The sequence below is a fragment of the Pectinophora gossypiella genome, chromosome 17, assembly GCF_024362695.1.
Source record: "Pectinophora gossypiella chromosome 17, ilPecGoss1.1, whole genome shotgun sequence".
Lineage (NCBI taxonomy): Eukaryota > Metazoa > Arthropoda > Insecta > Lepidoptera > Gelechiidae > Pectinophora > Pectinophora gossypiella.
Genome location: NC_065420.1, coordinates 10,978,287 through 11,001,572, shown reverse-complemented (window position 1 = coordinate 11,001,572; position 23,286 = coordinate 10,978,287). Strand labels below are relative to the sequence as shown.

General features: G+C 37.0%; 1 protein-coding gene across 2 annotated transcripts in view; it reads right to left on the bottom strand.

Annotated features, from left to right (window-relative positions):
- The window catches only part of LOC126374173 (aldehyde dehydrogenase, dimeric NADP-preferring), a 40,930-nt gene extending 28,187 nt beyond the window's left edge, over positions 1-12,743 (bottom strand). Inside the window, exon 1 of one of the 2 annotated variants that reach the window (XM_050020657.1) lies at positions 12,260-12,743. In XM_050020657.1, the coding sequence (XP_049876614.1) occupies positions 12,260-12,401 (142 nt within the window). In that variant the 5' untranslated portion in view covers positions 12,402-12,743. The remainder of the gene's footprint in view (positions 1-12,259) is intronic. The other variant, XM_050020655.1, reaches the window with a different exon arrangement.
- Positions 12,744-23,286: the final 10,543 nt, after the last annotated feature.

Here is a 23,286-nt window from a genome sequence, read left to right as displayed (position 1 = left end):
AGGTTAAGGGAGAATATATTGAAAAGGAAAAATAGTTTCGTGTTTAATTTCGACCCCCTTCCCCCTCATTCCGCGAACTTTTTGACCTCCCCTCGTAAGTATGTGGTATTTGTATTTGTGGCAAATGAAATTCCACAATTTCTGCTTACCCCTGTGGGAAATAGACGTGAGTTCATGTATGTATGTGATATTTGTCGTCCTTATTATAATATTTTCACACCAACATAAATGGGAAACAGGGAATAGGGTAGTTTCGAACTAGTCAAATCTCAAAGTTACTTTTTATTAAACGTCAAAACACGAAAACACGAAATTACTATGGAATTTGTATGAAAAAGCACACTGTGACGTCATAGAAAAACGTGACGAAATGTCGCACTTATTATTACATTTTTAATTATTAAAATTCATAAATAAGTTAAATAGAAAAATTAAAACGTTTTTGTCACCTTTAGATCGTTCTTTATTTAGTAATCAGGATTTCATAATTTATCTTTGACCTACAAGACTACCCAATAGCGACATAGAATTTCGAATAAAACAAAATTAAAAACAAAAACACATCCGAATGTGATTTCCCAAAATGACGCTTTGGTTTTCACTTTATAAGGACTTCTAAAAATCTAAAATATAAAAAATGAATATTGCTATTTGACATTGCTGTTTTAGATGAATTGTTTTGATGTGGCGTTTTTAACCCCACAGGAGTTAAAATGTACTTTATGTCTTTACTCCACGCTCTAATACCTAATACGTGTTTCAGTAACAAACAATTAGATTGTTCAATTAGTTTCTATTTTTCAGCAACACAAGCTTGTTATTATAACATCAAACTTGTTATTCATGTGTGTAATCTGTTTCGTTTTACATTTTTTTCTACTCCTCTACTTTAATCTGGCATTTAAATAACCAAAAAGTCTAATATAAGTACATACATAATTAAACTCTTTGAAAAAGTGTACGCTCTATGGCCTATAAAAGCATTGTTTACAAAGTGTAACTGTACTATAAAGTCGCCAAAAAAGCATTGTTGTTGTTTTTTTTTTTTGACCTGGAAACTGGCACCTTTACTTTGTTTGGTGCCATAGATATACTATAAAAAAAAGTATACATTTGCCGCCATTTTCCCGCGCGTTGGAAAATAAATTGGAAAATTTTTGTGTTTCGTTTCAAAACACTAAAAAGTATAAAATAAAAAGGAAAAATGGATGAAGAACTATTGAATTCTACACCAGAAGAAATTTCAACGTTAGCTCAAGATTTACATCTTCATTTTTATAAATAAAATTTTTCTTTGTATAATTTTTGTTTCATTTAAAATTACGTCGTCGTAGAAAAAGTATTGTATCCAACGTTGTATAACTAGGTCAAAAAATGCTCGTGGCGTCTCTTATTGCGATGTTTGCCAAGGCTCACATCGCAACTCACGCCACTCGCATTTTTTGACCCTTCTTATACAACTGTTGCATAAAATACTATTATCGTAACAATTTCACTTCTCTGGGTCGCTAACGGCCTTCGTGGACTGTGGTTCAGTGGATGTGAGTTGAGCTTGCGATCAAGTAGGGCCATATCAGAAAAATCACGTTGTGATCCTTAATTGAGTCAGGATATTCTGGGCTGAGCACCCGATTGTCTATTTACAACTTAGTAAAATTAAATTCTAAATAAAGATTTTACGAAACGTCAAAACGAAAATTTTCTCGTGTTTGTATGAAAATAAATACTGACCCCCTGACCCACATGGTCACACGTCATCAATAAAAAAAAGCATTCTAACCATATTTATTAATACCGTATATATTTATTATGATATTGTCAGTGACCTTATTTTTTTGAAAACCGTAATTAAGTACGCATAGTTTCAAACGTACGATATTATTTTTAAGTAAGTACTTACTTGTAATGATAAACGAAGCTAATGTTTCTGTGGATTCATAAATCTAAAGTCCGTAAGCCGATCTTTATGAAATAATTCAGGAAATTGCGAATGGTATCGATTTGAATATTTATCCGGCACGTAGGTCGTAAGTATTTGTTTAATTCGTTTTAATTTTCGATAATTTCGAATAACGAGAAGAGGTATTATTGCACGTGAACGGCGCCATAGATCATAATTAATTAAGTAAGTATTATTTAAATTAAATATCGATTAAGATTACGATTATTACTCACATATGTTGGAAACCACTTAAAATTAAGAAAGAAAGAGCATTAGGAATGCAGAACATATTAATTATTCTTTTTTAAAATAAAATCGTTTTTGTAATTTTTTTTATAAGGTCTGGCTGTTTATTTGACGGAAAAAGACTAAATGTCGCCTTTAAATAATTTAAAACAAAAAATAGTTTCTTACTTTTTTGAATTAATGGCTCGCACTATTATTATTTTTTGCAAAAATGGCCTGATCTTTGTAAAGCGTTATACATTCTAAAAAAACAATGGTTTGAACATTATTAAGTATTTAGGTGCTAACGTCGGTTTCTTTCTCCAATAGTACTTAGCTACTTTTACGTAATGAATGCATTGCATTTCGGTTGCCGGCCGGCCTTTCACTCTCATTCAAAATAAGATATAAAAATGTGCGCAAGTTAGTAGGAATATGCTGTTACATAAATAAAAAAGCTGGTCAAGTGCGAGTCCGACTCACGCCCTGAGGGTTCCGAGGGGGAGGAGGGTTGACTTTGAGAAACCAACCGTAAAAAAGCTTGAAATCATAAAAAAAATGACGTTAAAACTGTTCGTTCATAGGTCGCGATTGTTTTACTAACAGCAAATATAAGTTTGTAATTGTAAAAACATATGATTTTTGTGATGAAACTATACTTACGTTTTTTCTCTTTACTTGGGCTATAAGATCTTCCTTCTTGATAAATATGATTCTAGGTCTATGCGTACCTCATAGGTTTTTGTTCCCCTACGAAATGTATGAAAATAAGGATGAAAATAGCCGTATCTTTGGATTGCGTTGATTTAAAAACCTTGATTTTTTTGCAGCTTCAAAGGACCGCAGACATAATTATTCGGTGTTAATTCCAAACTGATACCTCCACGCGTTCTCGAGAAAAAGATGGACAGACGGACGGACAAACAAAACGATCCTTATGGATATGTCGCAGTCGGATTGTATAATCCGCTGTATTACATTACGGCTGGCTGTTTTCAAAAACAGGGCCGTTTTGTAATGCAGCGGTTCAACGTTCAGCTGTATTGAATGCGGCTAAGTAAAAAACCGCCGAAACGTATTCGTCGCCATACGTCATTCAACACGGCTAGTAAGTAATGTAATAAAGCGAGGGATTAGCCGCCTCTTTGTCAATTTTTAGTTCCGATTCTTAACACTCATGGCGCCGCCTGTTATAACAACAACAATGGCGTTGGATCCAGAAAGTGTTTTATTAAATAGAGAAGTTACAAGTGAATTAAATAAAGGAAACATGTTAAATATGTCGGTAAATAGTGAATTTAAGAACAATTTTCAAGTGCAATTAGAAAAAAATATTATGGTCACCCTACAATTTAAGTAGTAGTACAATGCGGCTAAACGTGGTCCGCTTTATTGGAGAACGTATCGCAATGAAAATACGGCTAATCGTTGAACCGCCGCATTACAAAACGGCCCTGTTTTTTAAAACAGCTAGCCGTAATGTAATACAGCGGATTATACGGCGGCAGATACACGACTATGGGGGATGATGACCATGTTTCTGAGATCATATCAAGTGGGATTTTCCGTCGCAAAATTCATGATTTCAAATCAAATCAAATATACTTTATTGCACAGGACTACATTTAAACAATCAGACATTAACACATGAATACAGTACAATTTGGGCGGCCTTATTGCTCTAGAGCAATTTCTTCCAGGCAATCACCAAAAGGAAATAAACATTTACAAACTTGGATGCGGGATGGTGCAACAAAAAAAAATAAATATCTAAAAGTAAAACTACAGTTAACATAATAAATACTTAATACTATACGTACATACTATATTAATAAATACTCAATATAATATAATCCATTCACTTGATATTAACTCAGAATCTTGATTTCACTTGATATTAACTCAGAATCATGGTCTGAATCATACTTCAAAGTTTTCGTTACGATGTCACTAACACCCTGTATTTATACTCATTCAAAAGCAACTAAGTACCTCAGTTTACAGGGAAAACAATAATAATATAATTGACCGCACCTACTTCATTCAAGTTAATTGTGTCTGAATACATTAAAACTCGCATTAAAGGTCGCGGGAAGCCGCTGGATGCGGGCAGCGCAGGACCGATCGTCGTGGAGATCCTTGGGGGAGGCCTATGCCCAGCAGTGGGCGTCATACGGCTGATGATGATGACATTAAAACTCGGCTAATCAGTGTTAATTACTCTGTACGTTGAATAACATGGTATTTAGCTATTTTTATTCAATACACATGTATTATCACCCTCAGTAGTCTAGAGGTTAGCGCGTTTTGCTGGAGGTCCGTATGTTCGATTCGCGGGATATTGTCAAAAAACGCTTTGTGAGACTGCTCCGTATTTGGTTAGGACTGTGATGTGCCGTCTCCGGGAATAAAAAGGCGCAAAACATATGTAAAAGAGCTTTATTATCTAACTTTAGGCAGATAAGACCAGAGTACAAGAACAATTTGAAAAAGGAAAGTAGGCAGTAACAGTAGTACTATTTTCTCGGGTACGGTTGAAGACACACTGGTTAGGACATAGCAGGCTGATTCATCTGGTTGTCAGAAAGCTAAGCAGATTCTTTCTACAGAAGGAAAGTTAAGCCGTTGGTTCTGGCGACTATTATTGAGTCATGAACTTAACTTATTTTTCCGTGGGGATTTGCCTACCACCGCGGGTGCAGCGAGAAGGTTATGTTGGGCACACACCGACACAAACCGCCTAAACCTAGCTCAGCCGCTGGTGGGGAGCGGAGAGTTGCCGTTCTATACATAGTATTATTGTTTATTCGGTCTAACTAGTAATTGCTTTCTCTTTCCCGTTGCAACTTGCAAGTCAAATTCTGTCGCTTCTGTAAAAAAATACTCTTTGTAAACACACACATAGGCCTTAAATGTGAGAGTCAAGTTAGTACCTACTTATAGCTATGTCTACAGATTATACCGCCTGTTGGTATTTTACTCTAAGTAAGCATGTTTGCCGATGCATAAAATAATATTGGCTGTATGTGCCAATGACATTGCCGTGCCAAGTTTATGATTCATGTCATAACATCCGCGCTGAGATGAATAGGCTAGTTTCCAACTAGTCAAATCAGTTCCTTTTTACTAAACGTCAAAACACGAAATTACTATGGAATTTGTATGAAAAAGCACACTGTGACGTCATAGAAAAACGTGATAAAATGTCGGACTTATTATTACGTTTTTCTTGACAGAAATTCATAAATAAGTTAAATAGAAAAAGGATTTTTTTGTTAGTTTTAGATCTGTCTTTATTTAGTAATCAGAATTTCATAATTTGTCTTGAACCTAGTACACGATCCAATTACAATCAGAATACCTAACAGGTTCAAAAGGCCGCATCAAAGCAATAGGCTACTTGACAACCTAGTCAAATGAGATACTTTTTACGAAACGTCAACACGAAGGGTTTCTTTGGAGTTTGTATGGAAATATTGTGAATCATCGATAGAAGCGGTCAAGTGTCGTACTCATTGTTACTCAATTCATAAATAAAATTCGAAAATTACTCGAAAGGCAAAATGAGATTGATTTTTATCATTTTAGACTGGCTTCTATTTCTAGATTAGTATTTTATAATCTATCTTTGCCCCAGTCAAATACCCAGTTCATCTAAGAAAGCAACATTGCTATTTGACATTGGTTTGCATTGCGCACTTACTTTTATATGCGCAAATGTCAATTTGCAATAAGTATTGCTTTTGCTTGAATTTTTTCAATGTGATATTTTAACCCTTTTTGGAACAGGGTCCTAGAGAATTATATATTTTTTGAGGTGCAAGGTGTGTATAGCTATAACAGGATATAATAGCACAGTATATATACAATCATAACATAAATAGCCCACAATACGTACCATTGCCTGGCTACAGGTCCCTCCTAAACAAGGTATGGGGCATACTCAGAGCGCCACAGGTAGATAGATTGATAAAAACTTGTTGTCTTGCTCTCAAAAATACAGGAATTAAAAGATACTGGTAACCAACTGAAGTAGGTAGGTACCTAACAATAACAGCTAAGTATGCACAGAGCTTAATATACAGCTAGTGACATCGTACGGAATACTGAGGGATACCATGATATCCTTCATGATATTCCTCATGATATCAAGCGGAATTTTCCGTCGCTAAAGTATAAAAAAACTCACAAACATTTCCATGGTCTAAACCACCCATTAATGTTTTCGTTATGATGTCACTAACACCCTGTATGTATGCGGAAGCGCCATATTTATTAAAACTCTTGTTTTTGATCGATTAATTTTACACGAGTGTTAAAAAATAGAATATTATAGAGGCCATGTCATTCGTTGTTTACAATCTGATCAAAATATCGGAAGTTTCAAAAGGGCTGTTACATAATGTCATAATATTATTCCTAAATAGGTATAAGTAAGTGTTTGATGATATTATTTATGTATGGATGTGTGCTTAAGTCATTTTGAACAGCAACGTCTATCTACGTAAACAGCGTTTACTACGTTTATTGGTCGAAGCCCTCGATATAATTCGCGTCGCGGACGACGCGGTTGCCGTGTCGCGAGGACTGAACATTATATAGGATTTTTAGCGATATATGTAGGATTTGCGCACACTGGAAGCGCCGCGGGCGGTTAGCGAGAATTCCTAAAACAAACCCTAGAAAAGTACATCGACCTCTGCATGTTCGCATGATCAATGAGCTTTACCCTAACCTAATATTTAGGCGTGCTTATCTACTGCGGATGAATTCGTGCGATATCGAAACATAAGTATAATAAGACCTGGGAATCGATGTTTCAGAACTCGCTGTCAACGGTATAAATCGTTTTAAAATACGTGTCTGTGTTTTTTTTATGAAATGCCATATAAGTCACGTAGCGTAAACCACCCATATATCGAATTTCATTGTGAGGAAGAATCCTAAGAATACCAACTCCAAGATGCATCCCTGGGGGATCGACGATCTCTAGTCACAGTGAAGTCAAGTGCTTTGTGAAGTGTTCAGTGAAGTGTTCAGTGCGGTGTAAAGTGAAGTTATAATGTAGTACTGTACCGCGTGTGTTTGGGATAAAACACATCTTCCATGGAATGCGAGGGTTTCCTTACAATCCCGAAACTCACTTCCGTAACACTTCACTGCCCATCCTAATTGAGTGATTTTAGTTCCCCAGTTGCTAACAGTTCTGGTTTTAATTTAGGTTTGTATGTTGATGTGTATATTAGTAGATAAGTAATTAATAGGCGTAGGGTCAACAAAGTTCGAGGCAAGTAAGGTAAATGCCCCTTAACAGTGCCATAACTTAGGCCATACTGTATCGTAGAGTCAATATTATTTATGTGCCATTTAGGTGTGGTATTTTTGAGTACCTATGTAAGTCAGCTAATACTTATATTTACTTTGTTATTTACAGTATAATTTGGCTGGAAATATCCGCCTGTTTGTCTGTCTGTCCGACTGTTTGTTCAATAAAAAATGAACGTAAGTACCTCGACGACGAGGCAGACCACGACGACAGTGGAGGGACGAGCTGGACGCCTTTCGGCACACTTGGCAGAACGATGCCCAACACCCTCATGATTCTCATTAGAAGGGGGAGGCCTTTGCCCAGCAGTAGGACATTAATTAGGCTAGAGAAAAGGAAAAAGTACCTACCTACCTGTATATTTTTCGAACCGTATTAGATAGCCAGATAAATGTGAGATTATTATTTACCTACTTAGTATAAAATTTTGTTGTTATTTGTCAGCTGGGTCAAGAAAAACGGATGTATTCATTTTGATGGTATTATAAAATACTGACACAAAATCTTCTACTTAAAGTAGGTACTTACCGTACTAAAATCAAGAAAACATTTTCACCACTCGATTAAAATTTCTTCAACAGACTAACAACTCTACTAGTTTCTGTCGATTCTTTGGTTATTTTCCAGAAGAGAAATAGGTACCTACCAGAACCTTGGCGTCCTCGTTCAAGTGTCATCAGAGATCGTTAGGACTTCATCAGAATAACATTTGTTCTCAATAACGAGTAAATTGAATCTTAATGTTCATTCTGATACTGCAGAATTGTGTCAAAAGGTACTTAGTAATTTAATTCGTATAATAAATGTTAACACGACTTCTTATAATTTGTGAGTTGAAACTTAATGTTCAAAAATGTCTTCTTACCGTGTGGGTTGTGAGGTGGAGTACCAACCTCATCAACCCTGGTGTCAGGATTACTATTGAGCCGCCAAAGCCCCCTGACATGGCTCATGTAACGACTACTTACTTACATCAGTAAGCAGTAACCGGGACCAACGGCTTAACGTGCCTTCTGAAGCACGGATCATGTTACTTTCGGACAATCTGGTGATCAGCCAGTAATGTGCGACTGCCAGTCTTACCTTCCAACCCGCGAAGGGAATACCAGCCCAATACAGATTAGGTCACACACCTTCGAAAATGAATTTCTTGGGAATGTGGGTTTCCTCACGATGTTTTCCTTCACCGCTGAGCACGTGATAATCATTTTTGATCCGAACATGAATCCGAAAACAAATTCGACAATAATTGGTTATGGTTGCGTTATGCGTTGGATTCGAACCTGCGACCTCAAAGTGAGAGGCAAGCGTTCTACCAACTGGGCCACCACGGCTCAAAACCTTATATGTCTTATATGGTTATAAATATTAACTACTTTCACTGAATAATGCGTTTTGATATTTCAAGTGTAACCCTTATTTAGAGGTCAAATCAATTTTAAATATTGTGGCTGTTAACTTAAAACATATCAAATAACTTCAAGGAAAAAGAATGATCGACTTTATACTCCTTGAAATATAGGTTGAAGTAGGTATTCGACAGCAGCGGTCGAGACTATAAATTTTCCTCTTTCCGTCCTTTTACTCTATTTGGGTTATTAAAAATTTGCATTTTGCACGATACAAAATTCTTAAGGGCCCAGTCTCCGGTTGCAGAATTCAAAATTTGAATATTTTCACCCCTCTCGGGGAGCATCCCCGCAGGATTTAAGTAAACCAGGTAAATGTATTTTAAAAAATACGGCTCTATTACTTATACCATGCATATTATGTACAATAAACGGTAGTCAAAGAAATATTGTAACATTGTTTAAAAAAGGAAAATAATTGTCACCAAAAACACGCAATGACTCAATTTTGCGGAGACTGCAGCCTTAAACAAGATTATGAAGTAAAAAAATAATAATGATGGAATCTGCAACGACAACCACATTATTAGAATTTACAAATAATCAGTAGTAATTATACCTAGTTTGAGTAAACTTATAAGATGCGATGCAAACAACTTCGATCGCTATATCAATTCCCGTATGCGTCTTTTTTGTCTAATTACTAATGATGGATATTGAATGCCATGGAAAAATGACAAAAACTAGACATTCTGTAATTAAAATTTGAATTTTTGTTTTTTTTTTTTTCATTTTATATCCGGTAATGGTCATCATTTATTTTATTAAGTATCTATGTTTATTGTGATGTAGATTGCGTACATTTCTATAGGTTCAAATCTTTCAATAGGGAAAGTTTTATTTGGAGTATGTATGGAAATACTGACCTGTAACGTCATCAATAAAAGCGGTCAAACGTCGTACTCAGAACTTCAGAAGTACAATGGGCGGCCTTATCATTGTTACTTAATTCATAAATAAAATTCGAAAATAAGTCGAAAAGTAAAATGAGATTGATTTTTGATCGTCTTGAACTAGCTTCTATTTCTAGATTAGCATTTTATAATTTATCTTTGACCCAGGCAAATGCCCTATTCCGATTTATTTAATGTAACTGAGACATTTTTTTTTGTGGAACTGATTGTACCAGTAATGAATTACTATAATAAGAATATATTTTGCACTAATGTGGTTCTCGTTCCTCGTAGTGACGAGCATAATTATCGTTAAAAAGTATTTGTCATTTACTTACTCCAGAATATTCTATCCATTCCCGTTACCTGTTTTTATTAACGAATCGATTCATTTCTCGACTCGAATTTTTAATTTATTTCTTGACTCTGATCTTAGTGTACTGCGCTGAATTAGGTGTACCACGTTGAACGAGGTGTTACCACGCTGAATTAAGTGTACCAGTGAACTAAATGTGCCTCGCTGGTTATCATCCACGCAGATCAAGATACTGGTGCTAATTCCTGTAAATACCATCTAATTTTATTTTAAGTTATATCTGTCATTTTCTTATCCGCCGAAAAGGAAAGGGACGGGTAATCGACAAGCATGAAATTTATGGAACACACGTCAATTTTAAGCACAAATCTAAACCAACCGTCTAAAAATTTTACATCCGTCAATAACCCGACACAGTTAAGTAGACAGCACGTCAAACGGATTGCATACCAGCGACGTACCTTTTGATTCGCCCGGGTTATTCATTCATTTACTCATTCTTCCTAAAATTAAGAGCTGTGAATCATCCGTCCCTTTCCTTTTCGACGGATATGAAAATGACGGATATAACTTTAAATAAAATTAGGCGGTGTCTGCAGGAATCGGGGCCATGTCGTGTGTCAATTAAGGTACAATGCTGGCTAACTTACATAATAGTTACTCTATAATATGAGTAGGTATGGATAGGCAAGTATTTAACCAAAATATTTACCTAGAAAGAGCCTATTCGCTCTTGCATTGAATTACTTATCGGGAAGCAATTCGCGGGCAGAGAATTCCAGACTTTAGCCGTTTGTATTAGTAACGAGGAGCGAAACGCTTTGCTCGAGCTGGCTGGCTGGTAACTAGTTTCGTTACCTACAATTTATGGTTGTGTCAACTTCTGTCTACAAGCTGTCTACCCCGGTAGGATTAGGTATGTTTAGGTAGGTATGATCGTATGCGTCTATTATTTTTCATTATTGATAATTACAGCTGGTTTATTTATGCGTCTTGTGTATGTAATTAAAGTATAATCGTCTATCAAAGTACCTATTTAATAATTATCCGAAATCTAGTCGTATTATTATCCAATCAAAGGTTTCTAGAGATATTATAATAAAGTAATGGTCATATTTTGTTGTTATCTACAAACAATTGTACTTTTTTTCTGTGGTTGTCTATCTTATGTATATTTTGAGTAGCTAAATTTATTCTCCGAGAATTAACATATTTTTACATTATTTTGGACGTTTGTCAAGTAAGTTAAGGAAATCATTATTTTTCTGAACAAGTACGTTAAATATTATTATGGTAATTTTTATATGAGTCTCATTTGCATGCAGGCATGTAAACTCCTTTATGTATACCGTTTATTCTGCGAATTTAAAAAAATAAAATTCGAGATATTAAAAAAAATAACTAACAGCTGCTTGTCCTACCGCAAGCGAAAAAGACCATAGAGGTTTTTTTTTTTTTGGTTTTCCCCGAAGGGTAAGGCAAAGGGAACTATGCCCATACAGCCATGTCTGACGTATTTTTTTTCTTGATGATTAATGAAATGATGAAAGGTGATGATGATGAAACCTAAGCCCCCACCCTCGGAGTAGACTCCTACTCCGAACCCCAAACGAATTAACTCAAAAGTCCGCATAAACTTTTGAGTTATGAAGCGGCTTCCTGACACGAAGCGAAAATAGGCAGATACACTTTGTTTATTGAATACTCCAATATAATAACACTCGCGAATGTCTTCCGACTAACTTAATGCGATCATTAACCACAAAACACCACTTCGTATTAATTATTTAGATTACTCAATGAAGAAAGCAACTGTCCCGTTCCCGATTCCCGCCAAAAAAACAAGACCATAGAGGCATTGTCTCCTCTAACTATATGGCGCATTATAGGCAGACGGGGGTCATACCTGTCAGTAACTGATGCAACGTATCCCATGAACTTAGTAAGTACCAAATATTACCATGTCATATCGATCTTATATAGGACTTCATATTAATATCGAAGATGCCTACAAGTAGTGTGCCGATTCCATTAGGACTTAGGTTGCGTGAGTTTATGTGCGTATTGTAATATTACATTATTTTCTTTAAAGATTTCCGTTACATTTTCGAACTTATCGTCTACTATCGTCGTACTTTTTAAACTTACCATTTCCGTTCATGACTGGGGTCTTTTCACTTCGCACGTGTATCACTGGCACTTCAATCTTCGCAACGTTTATCACAGTCTCGTCGTTGTCAATGTCAATAACATGCACACAGTTCACGTTCGACTCCGCCGGCGATGGCATCTCAACTAACTCGAGCACCAGGCTTTTTAAATAATACAAGTACTACGTATTTACTTTAATAAGGATTAAATAAAATTAGGATGTTTCATGAATAGTCATTCACTGGCTGAATAACACGCAACAAAAAAGTTTTCATTCAAATTTCGAAAAGCGAATGCACTTCACGCATTTTGTTTTCATAGAGTTCGAACTCCGAATTCAAGTTCTCGTCTAACTTTTTTCGGAATTTAATTAGTGTGCACTAGTTGTCGAAGCGGTAGAGCCATTGGAATTAAAATAATGAAATTGGAACGGGTACGTTTTTAATATCGTCTCGATGTCAGCCGCGCGTTCAACTCAGCTGATCGTTTGATTTGAACTGTATCGCACTCGCTGTTCCTGAGAACTATTATGTGTTATTATGAACTACTCTATTTAATCGCGTGAAATAACTTATGAATCCAATTAATAATGGAACTATGCTGCATTAGAATGTATTGCTAATTAATTGTTTTCAAAATAAACCAGTACTTATGTATGAGTTGTTGTTAGGTGAATCGACCATTATTTATCTACACCGGTAACCAATTATGAAAACAAACAAATGTTTAATGAACATGGCGAGTTAGTTGCAGATTCCAGTACACACCATCTTATTTTATTTTAAGTTATAAAATACCTGTCATTTTCTTACTTAGGATGTGTCTGCAGGAATCGGGGCCAATTTCCTAGTAAAAATAATAACTAATATTTACCATTGTAAACAGGCTTCCCTTCAATCAATCGGAGAGGGTGTGGAGTATACTCCAACACGCTGTTCTACTGCGGCTAGCCACGGCTTAACGTATCTTCCGAAGCGCGAACTCATCTCACACGAGAGGCCTGTGTTTAGCAGTGGGAAGTATATTTATAGGCTGTTTATGTTATAGTTTTTTCAAATCTTTTGCAAGTGTTCTAGGTCGGAAAAAACGCTGGGATATTTGTGTGGGTGGGTTTATAAACTCGAACATTCCAAAAAGGCGGGAAATTTTCCCGCGTTTTACGCGCTCCTCTCTCGGTTCCAAATTTAAGACAACAGGCCCAAGGAGCGTGGTCATTGGGCGCGATGTTCGGCTCAGGGTCTCGTCAGAGAGGATTATCATATTTGTTAGATTCAATCGACATTAGTGGGCCGATAGCGATAAGCGCTGAAGGATAAAGACCCCAAAAATAATATTGATAGGTATAAGTATGATAAAGTTTTTATCAAGACATACAAGTAATTATAATATGCGTAAAAATATCTGTAAATACAGTGATACTACATATTTTTGTTCTACTTCTTGTAAGTACTCGTAATTTAATTACTTGTATATTATAAGTAAATAAATTCTTATACGTAGACAATCTTGTTAAAAATATAAACTACTCTTCTTCTCTTCTACCTACTTAATAATAAGTTATTTCCCCAATTATCAACATCCTTTACTGGAACCTCCCCTCCTATTCCCCGTCATTTCTTTATTTTATTTTTGTTGTTGTTATGTTTACTAAAAGAAGTTCAAATATTAGGTGTGGGTTTGAGAGGAATGACCGACCGACCTTATGAGCCCTGGGGAACTATAAAATTAAGTTTTAAGGTTAAATAATAATATGCAAATTGTATTAGCATTAGTTACAGCCGGGTCCTCATCCTGTCCATATGAATTAGATTATATCTATTGTCATTATGCGGTCTATATGACGACGGCCTCTGTGGTCCAGTGATTGAGCGTCTCCGGAGACCCCGGGTTCGAATCCCGGTGGAGACATATCACAAAAACCACTTTGTGATCCGCAGTTTCGTCAGGACATTACAGGCTGATCACCTAATTGTCCGACAGTAAGATCATCCATGCTTCGGAAGGCACGTTAAGCCGTTGGTCCCGGTTGCTAGTTACTGATGTAAGTATATAGTCGTTACATGAGTCATGTCAGGGGCCTTTGGTGGCTCAATAATAACCCTGACAACAGAGTTGATGAAGTTGGTAATCCACCTCATAACCCACACGATAAGAAGAGAAATGTGGTCTATATACAGTGCCTATCTAGTTAGCAGTTATCCGGTTACGTCGCCAGGCGTGGACGAGGAACCGTCGTAACCTGACCAGCACCGTGTCCGCCTTCCGTCATGTGCTGTAACCAGCCAACCAGGGGCAGGGGAGGACCCAGGGTCGGGGGTCTTGTTACCCACAATCTTACCTTGTCCTCGTCGTTTCATTTTGACCGGCTACAGCGCTCACTGTTTGCCCAGACAAGTAGTTGATGCTTTATGGGGCAACAATAAGGAGTCCAAGGAGTTATTTAATAATCTACAACCCGGCTATACATTGTGTGAAGCTGCAGTAGTTTTAGGCGGATGAGACGTTCGTTGCGTAACATACGATTAAAAGTGTACATTTTTGAATTTAAATTTGACAATAAGTAAGTCATGTAAATAAAAAACAGTCTAGAAAGAAAGTTAAAGGTATTTATTGTTAAAGGACGCCACAGATACAATACAATAACAACAAATATACAAAAGTTCACGTTCAAAATGAAAAAAAATGGATAAAGGGGCTCATTGGCTACCTTTAACGTTAGTTCCTTTTAATGTTCTTAAAGGTGGTAAATTGGCATGGTATTAAACTCCTTAATCATCAAATGAATTAAGTAAACTAACAAAATTATTGTAAACTAACAAAGGTGCGGACCACTATGTCTGCAGACTGTAGTGCAGAGGGGGTTTTAGTGGGCGCGAGTCCCACATAACCCAGTCGTTCGAGCGACTGGGTATGCATAAGGCATCTCCCCCACAAAAAAAAAATAAAACTCCTTAATCGTAACCGAAACTATCAGATATCCGATATAAAAAAATCATCCGTAACCGAATCCGAAATAAAAGTTTCGGATAATATCGAATAGGGGCGCCTATCCACTATTATATAAGATAACACTGGCATGCTATTATTACTAATTATTTTTAATCCGAAAGCCAATAGCTCTTTCTCTGCATATTTATCACTACTCGGTAGTAGTAAACGTCGTTACGTTTAATATAAACATAATATCATAATCTAATGCATAACTACCTATTAACACTCTGAATAAGAAATCTAGGAAGCTCGTCAACGGGTACGATAATGATAATAATTTATCTTACATCACTCTCATAATACGTCACTGTGACAGCTAGTTATTTACCGATTGACATTTTTACTCTGTGATCAATTCGCATGAGTTGCGCGTAGTTAACTAGTAGTAAGTCTAGTAGCTTATTACGTATAAGTATAGAGGAAGATAATACACGGTGTTAGTGACATAGTAACGAAAACTTTGAGGAATGATTCAGACTATGATTCTGAGTTGATATCAATTAATCAAGTGGAATTTTCCGTCGCATAGTATAGAATTGAAAAATTAATTAAAAAGACACTAAAATTTTCATGAACTTTCCGACAGGAAATTCAAAATACATTCAGTATTTGTTACGGGGTGTCACTAACACGGTAGGTACCACCCATACGTACTCGTATGGCTACCTGTACGTACTTGTACGGTCACGACGTCACGAGTACTAATATGTATCACTTTGCAACCATGTCACATTCACTTTTTTGACAATTTAAACCGTAAGCCTCATTAAATGTCAAATATGATAGTGCGACAGGGTTCTAAACTAGGTACATGATTTTGCTCATGACTGTACGGGGTGTAAGTGACATCGTAACGAATATTGCGTGGGATGATTCAGCTCATTATTTTGACTTATGAAGTGGAATTTTACATCAGAAAATACAAAAAATCATGAATTTAGGAACGGAAGATTCCACTTGATATTAACTCAGATTTATGAGCTGAATCATTCCCCTCAGTATTCGTTACGATGTCACTAACACCTTGTATATATGGTAGGTATCAATAATGCCTTGATCACACCTATCGAGTGGACGGGCGAGACAGTGCGCTCGCGAGTACTCGGTGTGTATGAACATTACGATGAGTGCTCGGCCGAGCGCTCGGCCGAGTTATTTGGCGAGGTAGCTACTCGACCGCTGTTCTATTTGCTAGGCCGAGTATCCACCCCCGCGCTTCCCCGCACTGTCTCGCCAGTCCACTGGGTAGGTGTGATCAAGCTATAAGTTAAGTAAGTCAGTGGGTAGGTTAGTGGTATTCCGTGATCTCTGCCTACCCGTGACTTTATGTATGCGTATGATACGAGTACCTAGTCTTCGGAATACTTGTAGATAGTACTGCTTACCCAGTGGGTAGTATCATGTCATGTTTCTTTTCGGCGATCGCCATTTGTCCGGCAAAAAAATTGGAACCATTAAGAGACAAAGACACGTAAACAATATTTACATGTAAAAAAAGATCCTGTTTTTTTATTTATTCAATCCAGTGTGGGACTTTCCAGGCTACTTTCACCAAAACATTATAGATGGCACTGCTTTAAAGTGATAATTACCTATTTTCTCATTGCTCGGGTACGGTCACGAGCATTAATATGTATACACTTTGGTACCATGTCACATTAACTTTTTTGACAAATTGAACTGTAAGTCTCACTAAATGTCAAATATGTTAGTGCGACAGAGTCCTAAAGTGGGTACATTATATTGCTCATAACTGTACATCATCATCTCCTTAGCATTATTCCGTTTCCACAGGGTCCGTTTACCTAACCTGTAGATTTGACAGGACTCATTGCTCGGGGTACATAATTATTCAAAAATATAATGTAACGGCAGAGGCATATAACACTTCCAAGGACAGAACGTCTAATGACGTTCCGATTCCAAGGTGTCATACTATCTATTATGAACCATCAATGATCCATAGACTCTGCCCGTGAAAGGGATAAAAATATTTGTTAAGTACTTGATATTTGGATCAGATATGGTGTAGAATTATGTTGCTACGTATTGCTGCTCTTTATTTTGATCAAAATAATAATGGGTGGAAGATGTGTTATGCTGGGGTGTAGTAAAAAGGGTCATAATTTACATCCAAAAACAAAGACAAAAGATGCATAATATATCTCTGAAATAAGAAGGTTAAACGAAGGAAAATCTGTACAGCGCCATCTATACTGTTTTTGTGTAACATAGCCTGGAAAGACCCTCATTTCAAAACTATTTATTAGTAGGAGACCTTAAACTACGCAGTCAATACCTAGTACTGTAAAACTAAGTGGATGATTGGAAATTAATGATTTTAATCTTAATAGCACTTTTCGTGTCATTTGAACCGGATTCGGAATAGTTGAGTACAAAAATGATTAAGTCTTATTTTATCTTAGAGGGGTTTAGACAAATAACCTACCACGCTTGTCTAATGCGGGTTGGCAGGTAAGCAGTAAGTCTGCTGATTTGACCTTGGAGCGCCGCCGTTGATGTTCTAGACATTCTTCCGCCGCCGCTCTAAGTCGATGTCCTGCTTTGACACCGACAGTCATGGTGTTCTTATTTTTTTTAACCACTAAAGTAAACTGAGGGCACATGTCACTGGGTTATGGTGTGAGTCACATAAACGTTGTCTTATGACAACTTACAGCCACTGTTGGTACAAGTACAAACATCTTATGATAGACAAAATATACCTACCTACCTAGGTAGCAACATAATTCATGAGCCATGTCAGGGGCCTTTGGCAGCTCAATAGTAACCCTGACACCAGGGTTGATGAGGTTGGTACTCCACCTCACAACCCACACGATAGAAGGAGAACAATTCTACACGTATCTGGTCCAAATATAAAGCAATAATTATATTTATACAGGGTGCTAGTGACATCGTAACGAATACTCAGGGGGATGATTCAGACCATGATTCTGAGTTGATATCAAGTGGAATTGTCTGTCGCAAAATTCATGATTTTTTTTAGTTTTTTAAAAATATTTTCAATTCTATACTTTTGCGATGGAAAATTCCACTTGATATTAACTCAACATAATGAGCTGAACCATCCCTCTCAGCATTCGTTACGATGTCACTTACACCCCATATAAGTACATACAGGTAGCCATACAAGTAGGTATGGGTGTTAGTGACACCGTAACGAATACTGAGGGGGATGATTCAGGCCATGATTCTGGGTTGATATTAAGTGGAATTTTATGTCGAAAAATTCATGAATTTTTTTGTGATTTTTTAAATTATCTTCCGTTCCATACTTTTGCGACGGAAAATTCCACTTGATATTAACTCAGAATCATGGCCTGTATCATCCCTCAAAGTTTTCGTTACGATGTCACTGACACCCTGTATATGCGTCTGTCATTATATTATATTTTTAAATAATTATCTGAACAGCGTCATCTATATTTGTATTTGTTGTATAACTAAATGAGAAATAAATGAATCTAATCTAATCTATTATTAGGTTAGATTATTTACCCTGAAAAGACCCTCATTGCGTCCATAATTGTATTAAAGGAACTTACTGTATCTTTCGTCTATGCGTGTAAAACTTGTTTTATATGTTGTGTACAATAAAGTTTTGTATTTGTATTGTAACTTACGATAAAAATAATATAAGTAAATACCATTTTTGTTACGTTGTTTTTTTCATAAATTCATTTTGTGGCACGTTGACGGGTCATGTATTATCCCCTGGTAGTTGCGGCTTCCGAGTACATTCCGCTTAGGGACGGTACTGAAAAGTATCGGCGTCCGAAGGACGTAATATACGATCCCGACGACCCGATTACTCTAGCCATAGAGGCAGCCAATCAGCTCGCGACACCAAACACTTCAGGTCCCCTATACCGACCCCGCCGGCGTGGTCGACGATTTCCCTCATTCAGCGCTTATCGCTATCGACCCACTAGGGTCGATTAATTCTTTCAAATATTTTTGCTCTCAGACGACGCCCTGAGCCGAGGTTCGCGCCCAACTGGGCACCCTCAGGCCTGTTGTCTTAAACGTTGTACCGGGTGAAAGCCTTCAGCGCTCCCCATTTGTCCGGCCAAGTAGTTAATGCCATCTGCGGCAGATCTACAATAAGTCACGTCAAAAAAAAAAAAACGTCATGTATTTGTATGGTGTGGGCTTTGGTAATGGTATCATCTCGTTTGATCAGTCTTTAAATAGGCTCCGGACACAGGTTGGCCGCTGTGCAAGGATAATCTCTGCAGGTGGGGATACCTGGTTGATGGTTGCGATGATTGCGAGTGTGGAGTATCACCACAAACTATGGCTCACCTTTTGTGCTGTCCTAAGTGCCCTAACACCTGCACTATTGAAGACCTGTACGAAGCCACTGACAATGCCGTAAGCGTGGCCAATTATTGGTCAGCAAAAATTTAGCTTCGATCGCCATCGACTCGCATAGAAGAAGAAGTTTGATCAGTTACTCTATTAGGTACTATGATAGAGAAGCGCCATTCTTCCATTGGCTAGATTATTAGAATCTAAAACATTTAAATTAAATGCCACTAGAGGAAAAAAACAACACGAGACTACGTTAAAAAAAAAGACAAAAAAAAATATGCTGGCAAAAAAACGTCCCAAATATGGCTCATATTTTGCTTAAAATAAAATAGGTTGATGGAATGATGAAATAATTCGCAATGCTAGTTTATTTTTAGAAAAGTCACCTTGAATGCCAACGACAAATGCTAAGTATTTCTACAACACGCAGTCTATGATTTACCGGGTGAGAGCCCTCAGCGCCCACCATTTGTCCAGCCAGGTAGTTAATGCCATTTGCGGCAAATCCACAATTAGCCCTGTTGGAGGATTTCTCTCTGAGCGTTCGGGCTAATTTCGAGAATATATAAAATAATTGCATGCGGTGTTTATTGTTAATATTGTTAACAAAATTAAAACACATTATATCGGGTTCTTACCATTTTAACACTTAATAAGACACTACGAATTTATAAAAACATCATAGAAGGGAAGCTACAAGGGTAGAGAGGACTGGGAGGACTAAGAAGAGCTTACATGGAACAGATTAAAGAGAAGGCGAACGTCGTGTCTTATAAGGAAGTGAAAGAATTGGCCTTTCATAGACGAGAATGGAGAATTACACCGACAAGAGCGAAGAGCAAATTAGTGATGACTTAAGAATATTTTAGGTAAATAATTTATTTGTGTAGTGTGAAACGTTGTTTAATGGTACTGGTACCTACTGGTACTGACTAATATCAAGTCATCTAATAATAGCAGGTACACAAGAATCTTGCTTGTAACTTGGTTTTATAGCTATGTACGGTCACGAGTACTAATATGTACACACTTTGAAACCATGTCACATTAACTTTTTTGACAAATGAAACTGTAATTCTCACTAAATGTCAAATATGATAGTGCGACAGGGTTCTAAAGTGCTTTGACTGTAAATACGTTGTTATGTTTTTTTTTTACAGTTTTTGTAAATCTTCGCAATCTGCGTAGAATCACCTTAATAAATAACTCAAACAGCCTATAGGTATACGTTCAGAAAAACAGTTACTTTCGGATCACACTAATTTGAGAGCCACGCACTTGTCGGCGAAGCATTCTCCGTGCTTCTTTTTTAGGGAAAAATACGGCAATGGTTTCGCTCTTGCCTTCCGCCCCGCAGTACTCTGTCTGACGCGAAGGGAATGGCGCCCAGAGAGGTCTATTTCAAAGCCGTACCAGTACTCCTGTCCTCCGCCTCTGAGTAGTACTGACAGTTACTGCTGCCCTCTGTCAGGTGCCACTCTGCTAGTACTACTACATACTGGTACTTTCGCATATATAAAATAAATATTAAAGTGTAGATAAGCGTGCGAAACTGGCGTGGCCTACGAACGGGAAGTAGGCGTGATTATGTATGTACCTATGTTATTATTGAACAGAACGACCAACAGAGTACAATTATTGATTCAATTTCAATAAAGATAACATTTCAAAAGTCTCAATGCGCGGTAATATTTTTTCCTTTTTTTTGTTTTGGTTTTCCCCGAAGGGTAAGGCAAAGGGAACTATGCCCATACAGCCATGTCTTACGTATTTTTTTTCTTGATGATTAATGAAATGATGAAAGGTGATGATGATGAAACCTAAGCCCCCAACCTCGGAGTAGATTCCTACTCCGAACCTCAAACGAATTAACTCAAAAGTCCGCATAAACTTTCGAGTTATGAAGCGGCTTCTTGGCACGAAGCGAAAATAGGCAGATACACTTTGTTTATTGAATTACTCCGATATAATAACACTCGCGAATGTCTTCCGTCTAACTTAATGCGATCATTAACCACAAAAACCACTTCGTATTAATTATTTAGATTATTCAATAAAGAAAGCAACTGTCCCGTTCCCGTTTCCCGCCAAAAAGCCTTTTAAAAGTCTCAATGCGCAGATTTTTTCCTTTTGCCCATTTGAGGGACAGGCTAAGATCATAAGACCATGCTGCCTAGCCTTCAGTACAATGCTGTCTTATTTTTTTGTTTTGTTTTTCCTCGAAGGGCGAGGCAAAGGGAACTATGCTTATACAGCCATGTCTTATGTATTTTTTTCTTGATGATGATTAATGAAATGATGAAAGGTGATGAAACCTAAGCCCCCACCCAAGGAGCAGACTCCTACTACTCCGAACCCCAAACGAATTAATTCGAATTAAGTCCACATAAACTTTTGAGTATGAAGCGGCTTGTTGGCACGAAGCGAAAATAGGCAGATACACTTTGTTTATTGAATATTCCGATATTATAACACTATCGCGAATGTTTCCCGACTAACTTAATGCGATCATTAACCACAAAACACCACTTCTTTACACATTACTTAGTCCACATTAATTATTTACATAATTCAATGAAGAAAGCAACCGTTCCGTTCCCGTTCCCGCCAAAAAGCCCCTTCATGCGAGGTTTGAATTAGATCTGTCAAAACGAAATACGTCAGCTAGTGTGACGTTCGTTAGCATAGTGATGTATCAGAAAATATTGGGTCGATCGATTATTTTCTATTTAACAGTATGTAACAAACAAAATAATAATTATTTTTTGATATTTGCTAGTATAAAGTGCATAACTGCAGTGTCCTTAATAGCCTTATAAGTAAACATGGACAGGCTAGCCTTACATAAGAAACCAGTAACTAAATACTTGTAACCTAGATGGTGTTATATAACGAAGGTAGCTTACCTCTAGTCCTTAGGAAGGTTATCTAAGGTTCTCCAACAGTTAGGGTTGCCAACTTTAAGGGAAATACTTACTTATAGTATTTTTAGGCAAATGGTCTAAATAAAGTATATATATTCGTAGGCAGGTAGGTAATTACTGGTATTTTAATTCGAATTGCTTCATGTACACAATTTTACATTTCGATAAAATGTGGTAGGTACATTTGCCTACTGGTGTTGATTCCAGTACACACCATCTAATTTTATTTTCAGTTATACCTGTCTTTTTCTTATCCGCCGAAAAGGCAAGGGACGAACACTCGTCAATTTTATGCAGAAATGTAAAAAGCCCTTCCAAAATTTTTGATTACCCAATAATCCGACAGAATTAAGGTGACAGCACACGTCAAACGGATTTTGTTCGCCCGGGTTATTCATTCATTTTAAAGTTAACAGTAATCAATCATCCATCCCTTTCTTTTCGGCGGATAAGAAACAGACGGGTATAACTTAAAATAAAGTTAAGAGATGTCTGCAGGAATCGTGGCCAATGTATACATACGGGTATCGCCCCAATCCTACATTTTACAAAAGGTTTTTCAGATTTTTTTTTTCTAAATGTACTTTTATCACTTATTATACAGGGTGTTAGTGACATCGTAACGAAAACTTTGAGGGATGATTCCGGCCATGATTCTGAGTTGATTTCAAGTGGAATTTTCATTCGTAAAATTATGGAACGGTTTTCATTTTCATGAATTTTCCGACGGGAAAATTCCACTTGATATTAACTCAGAATACTGGTCTGAAT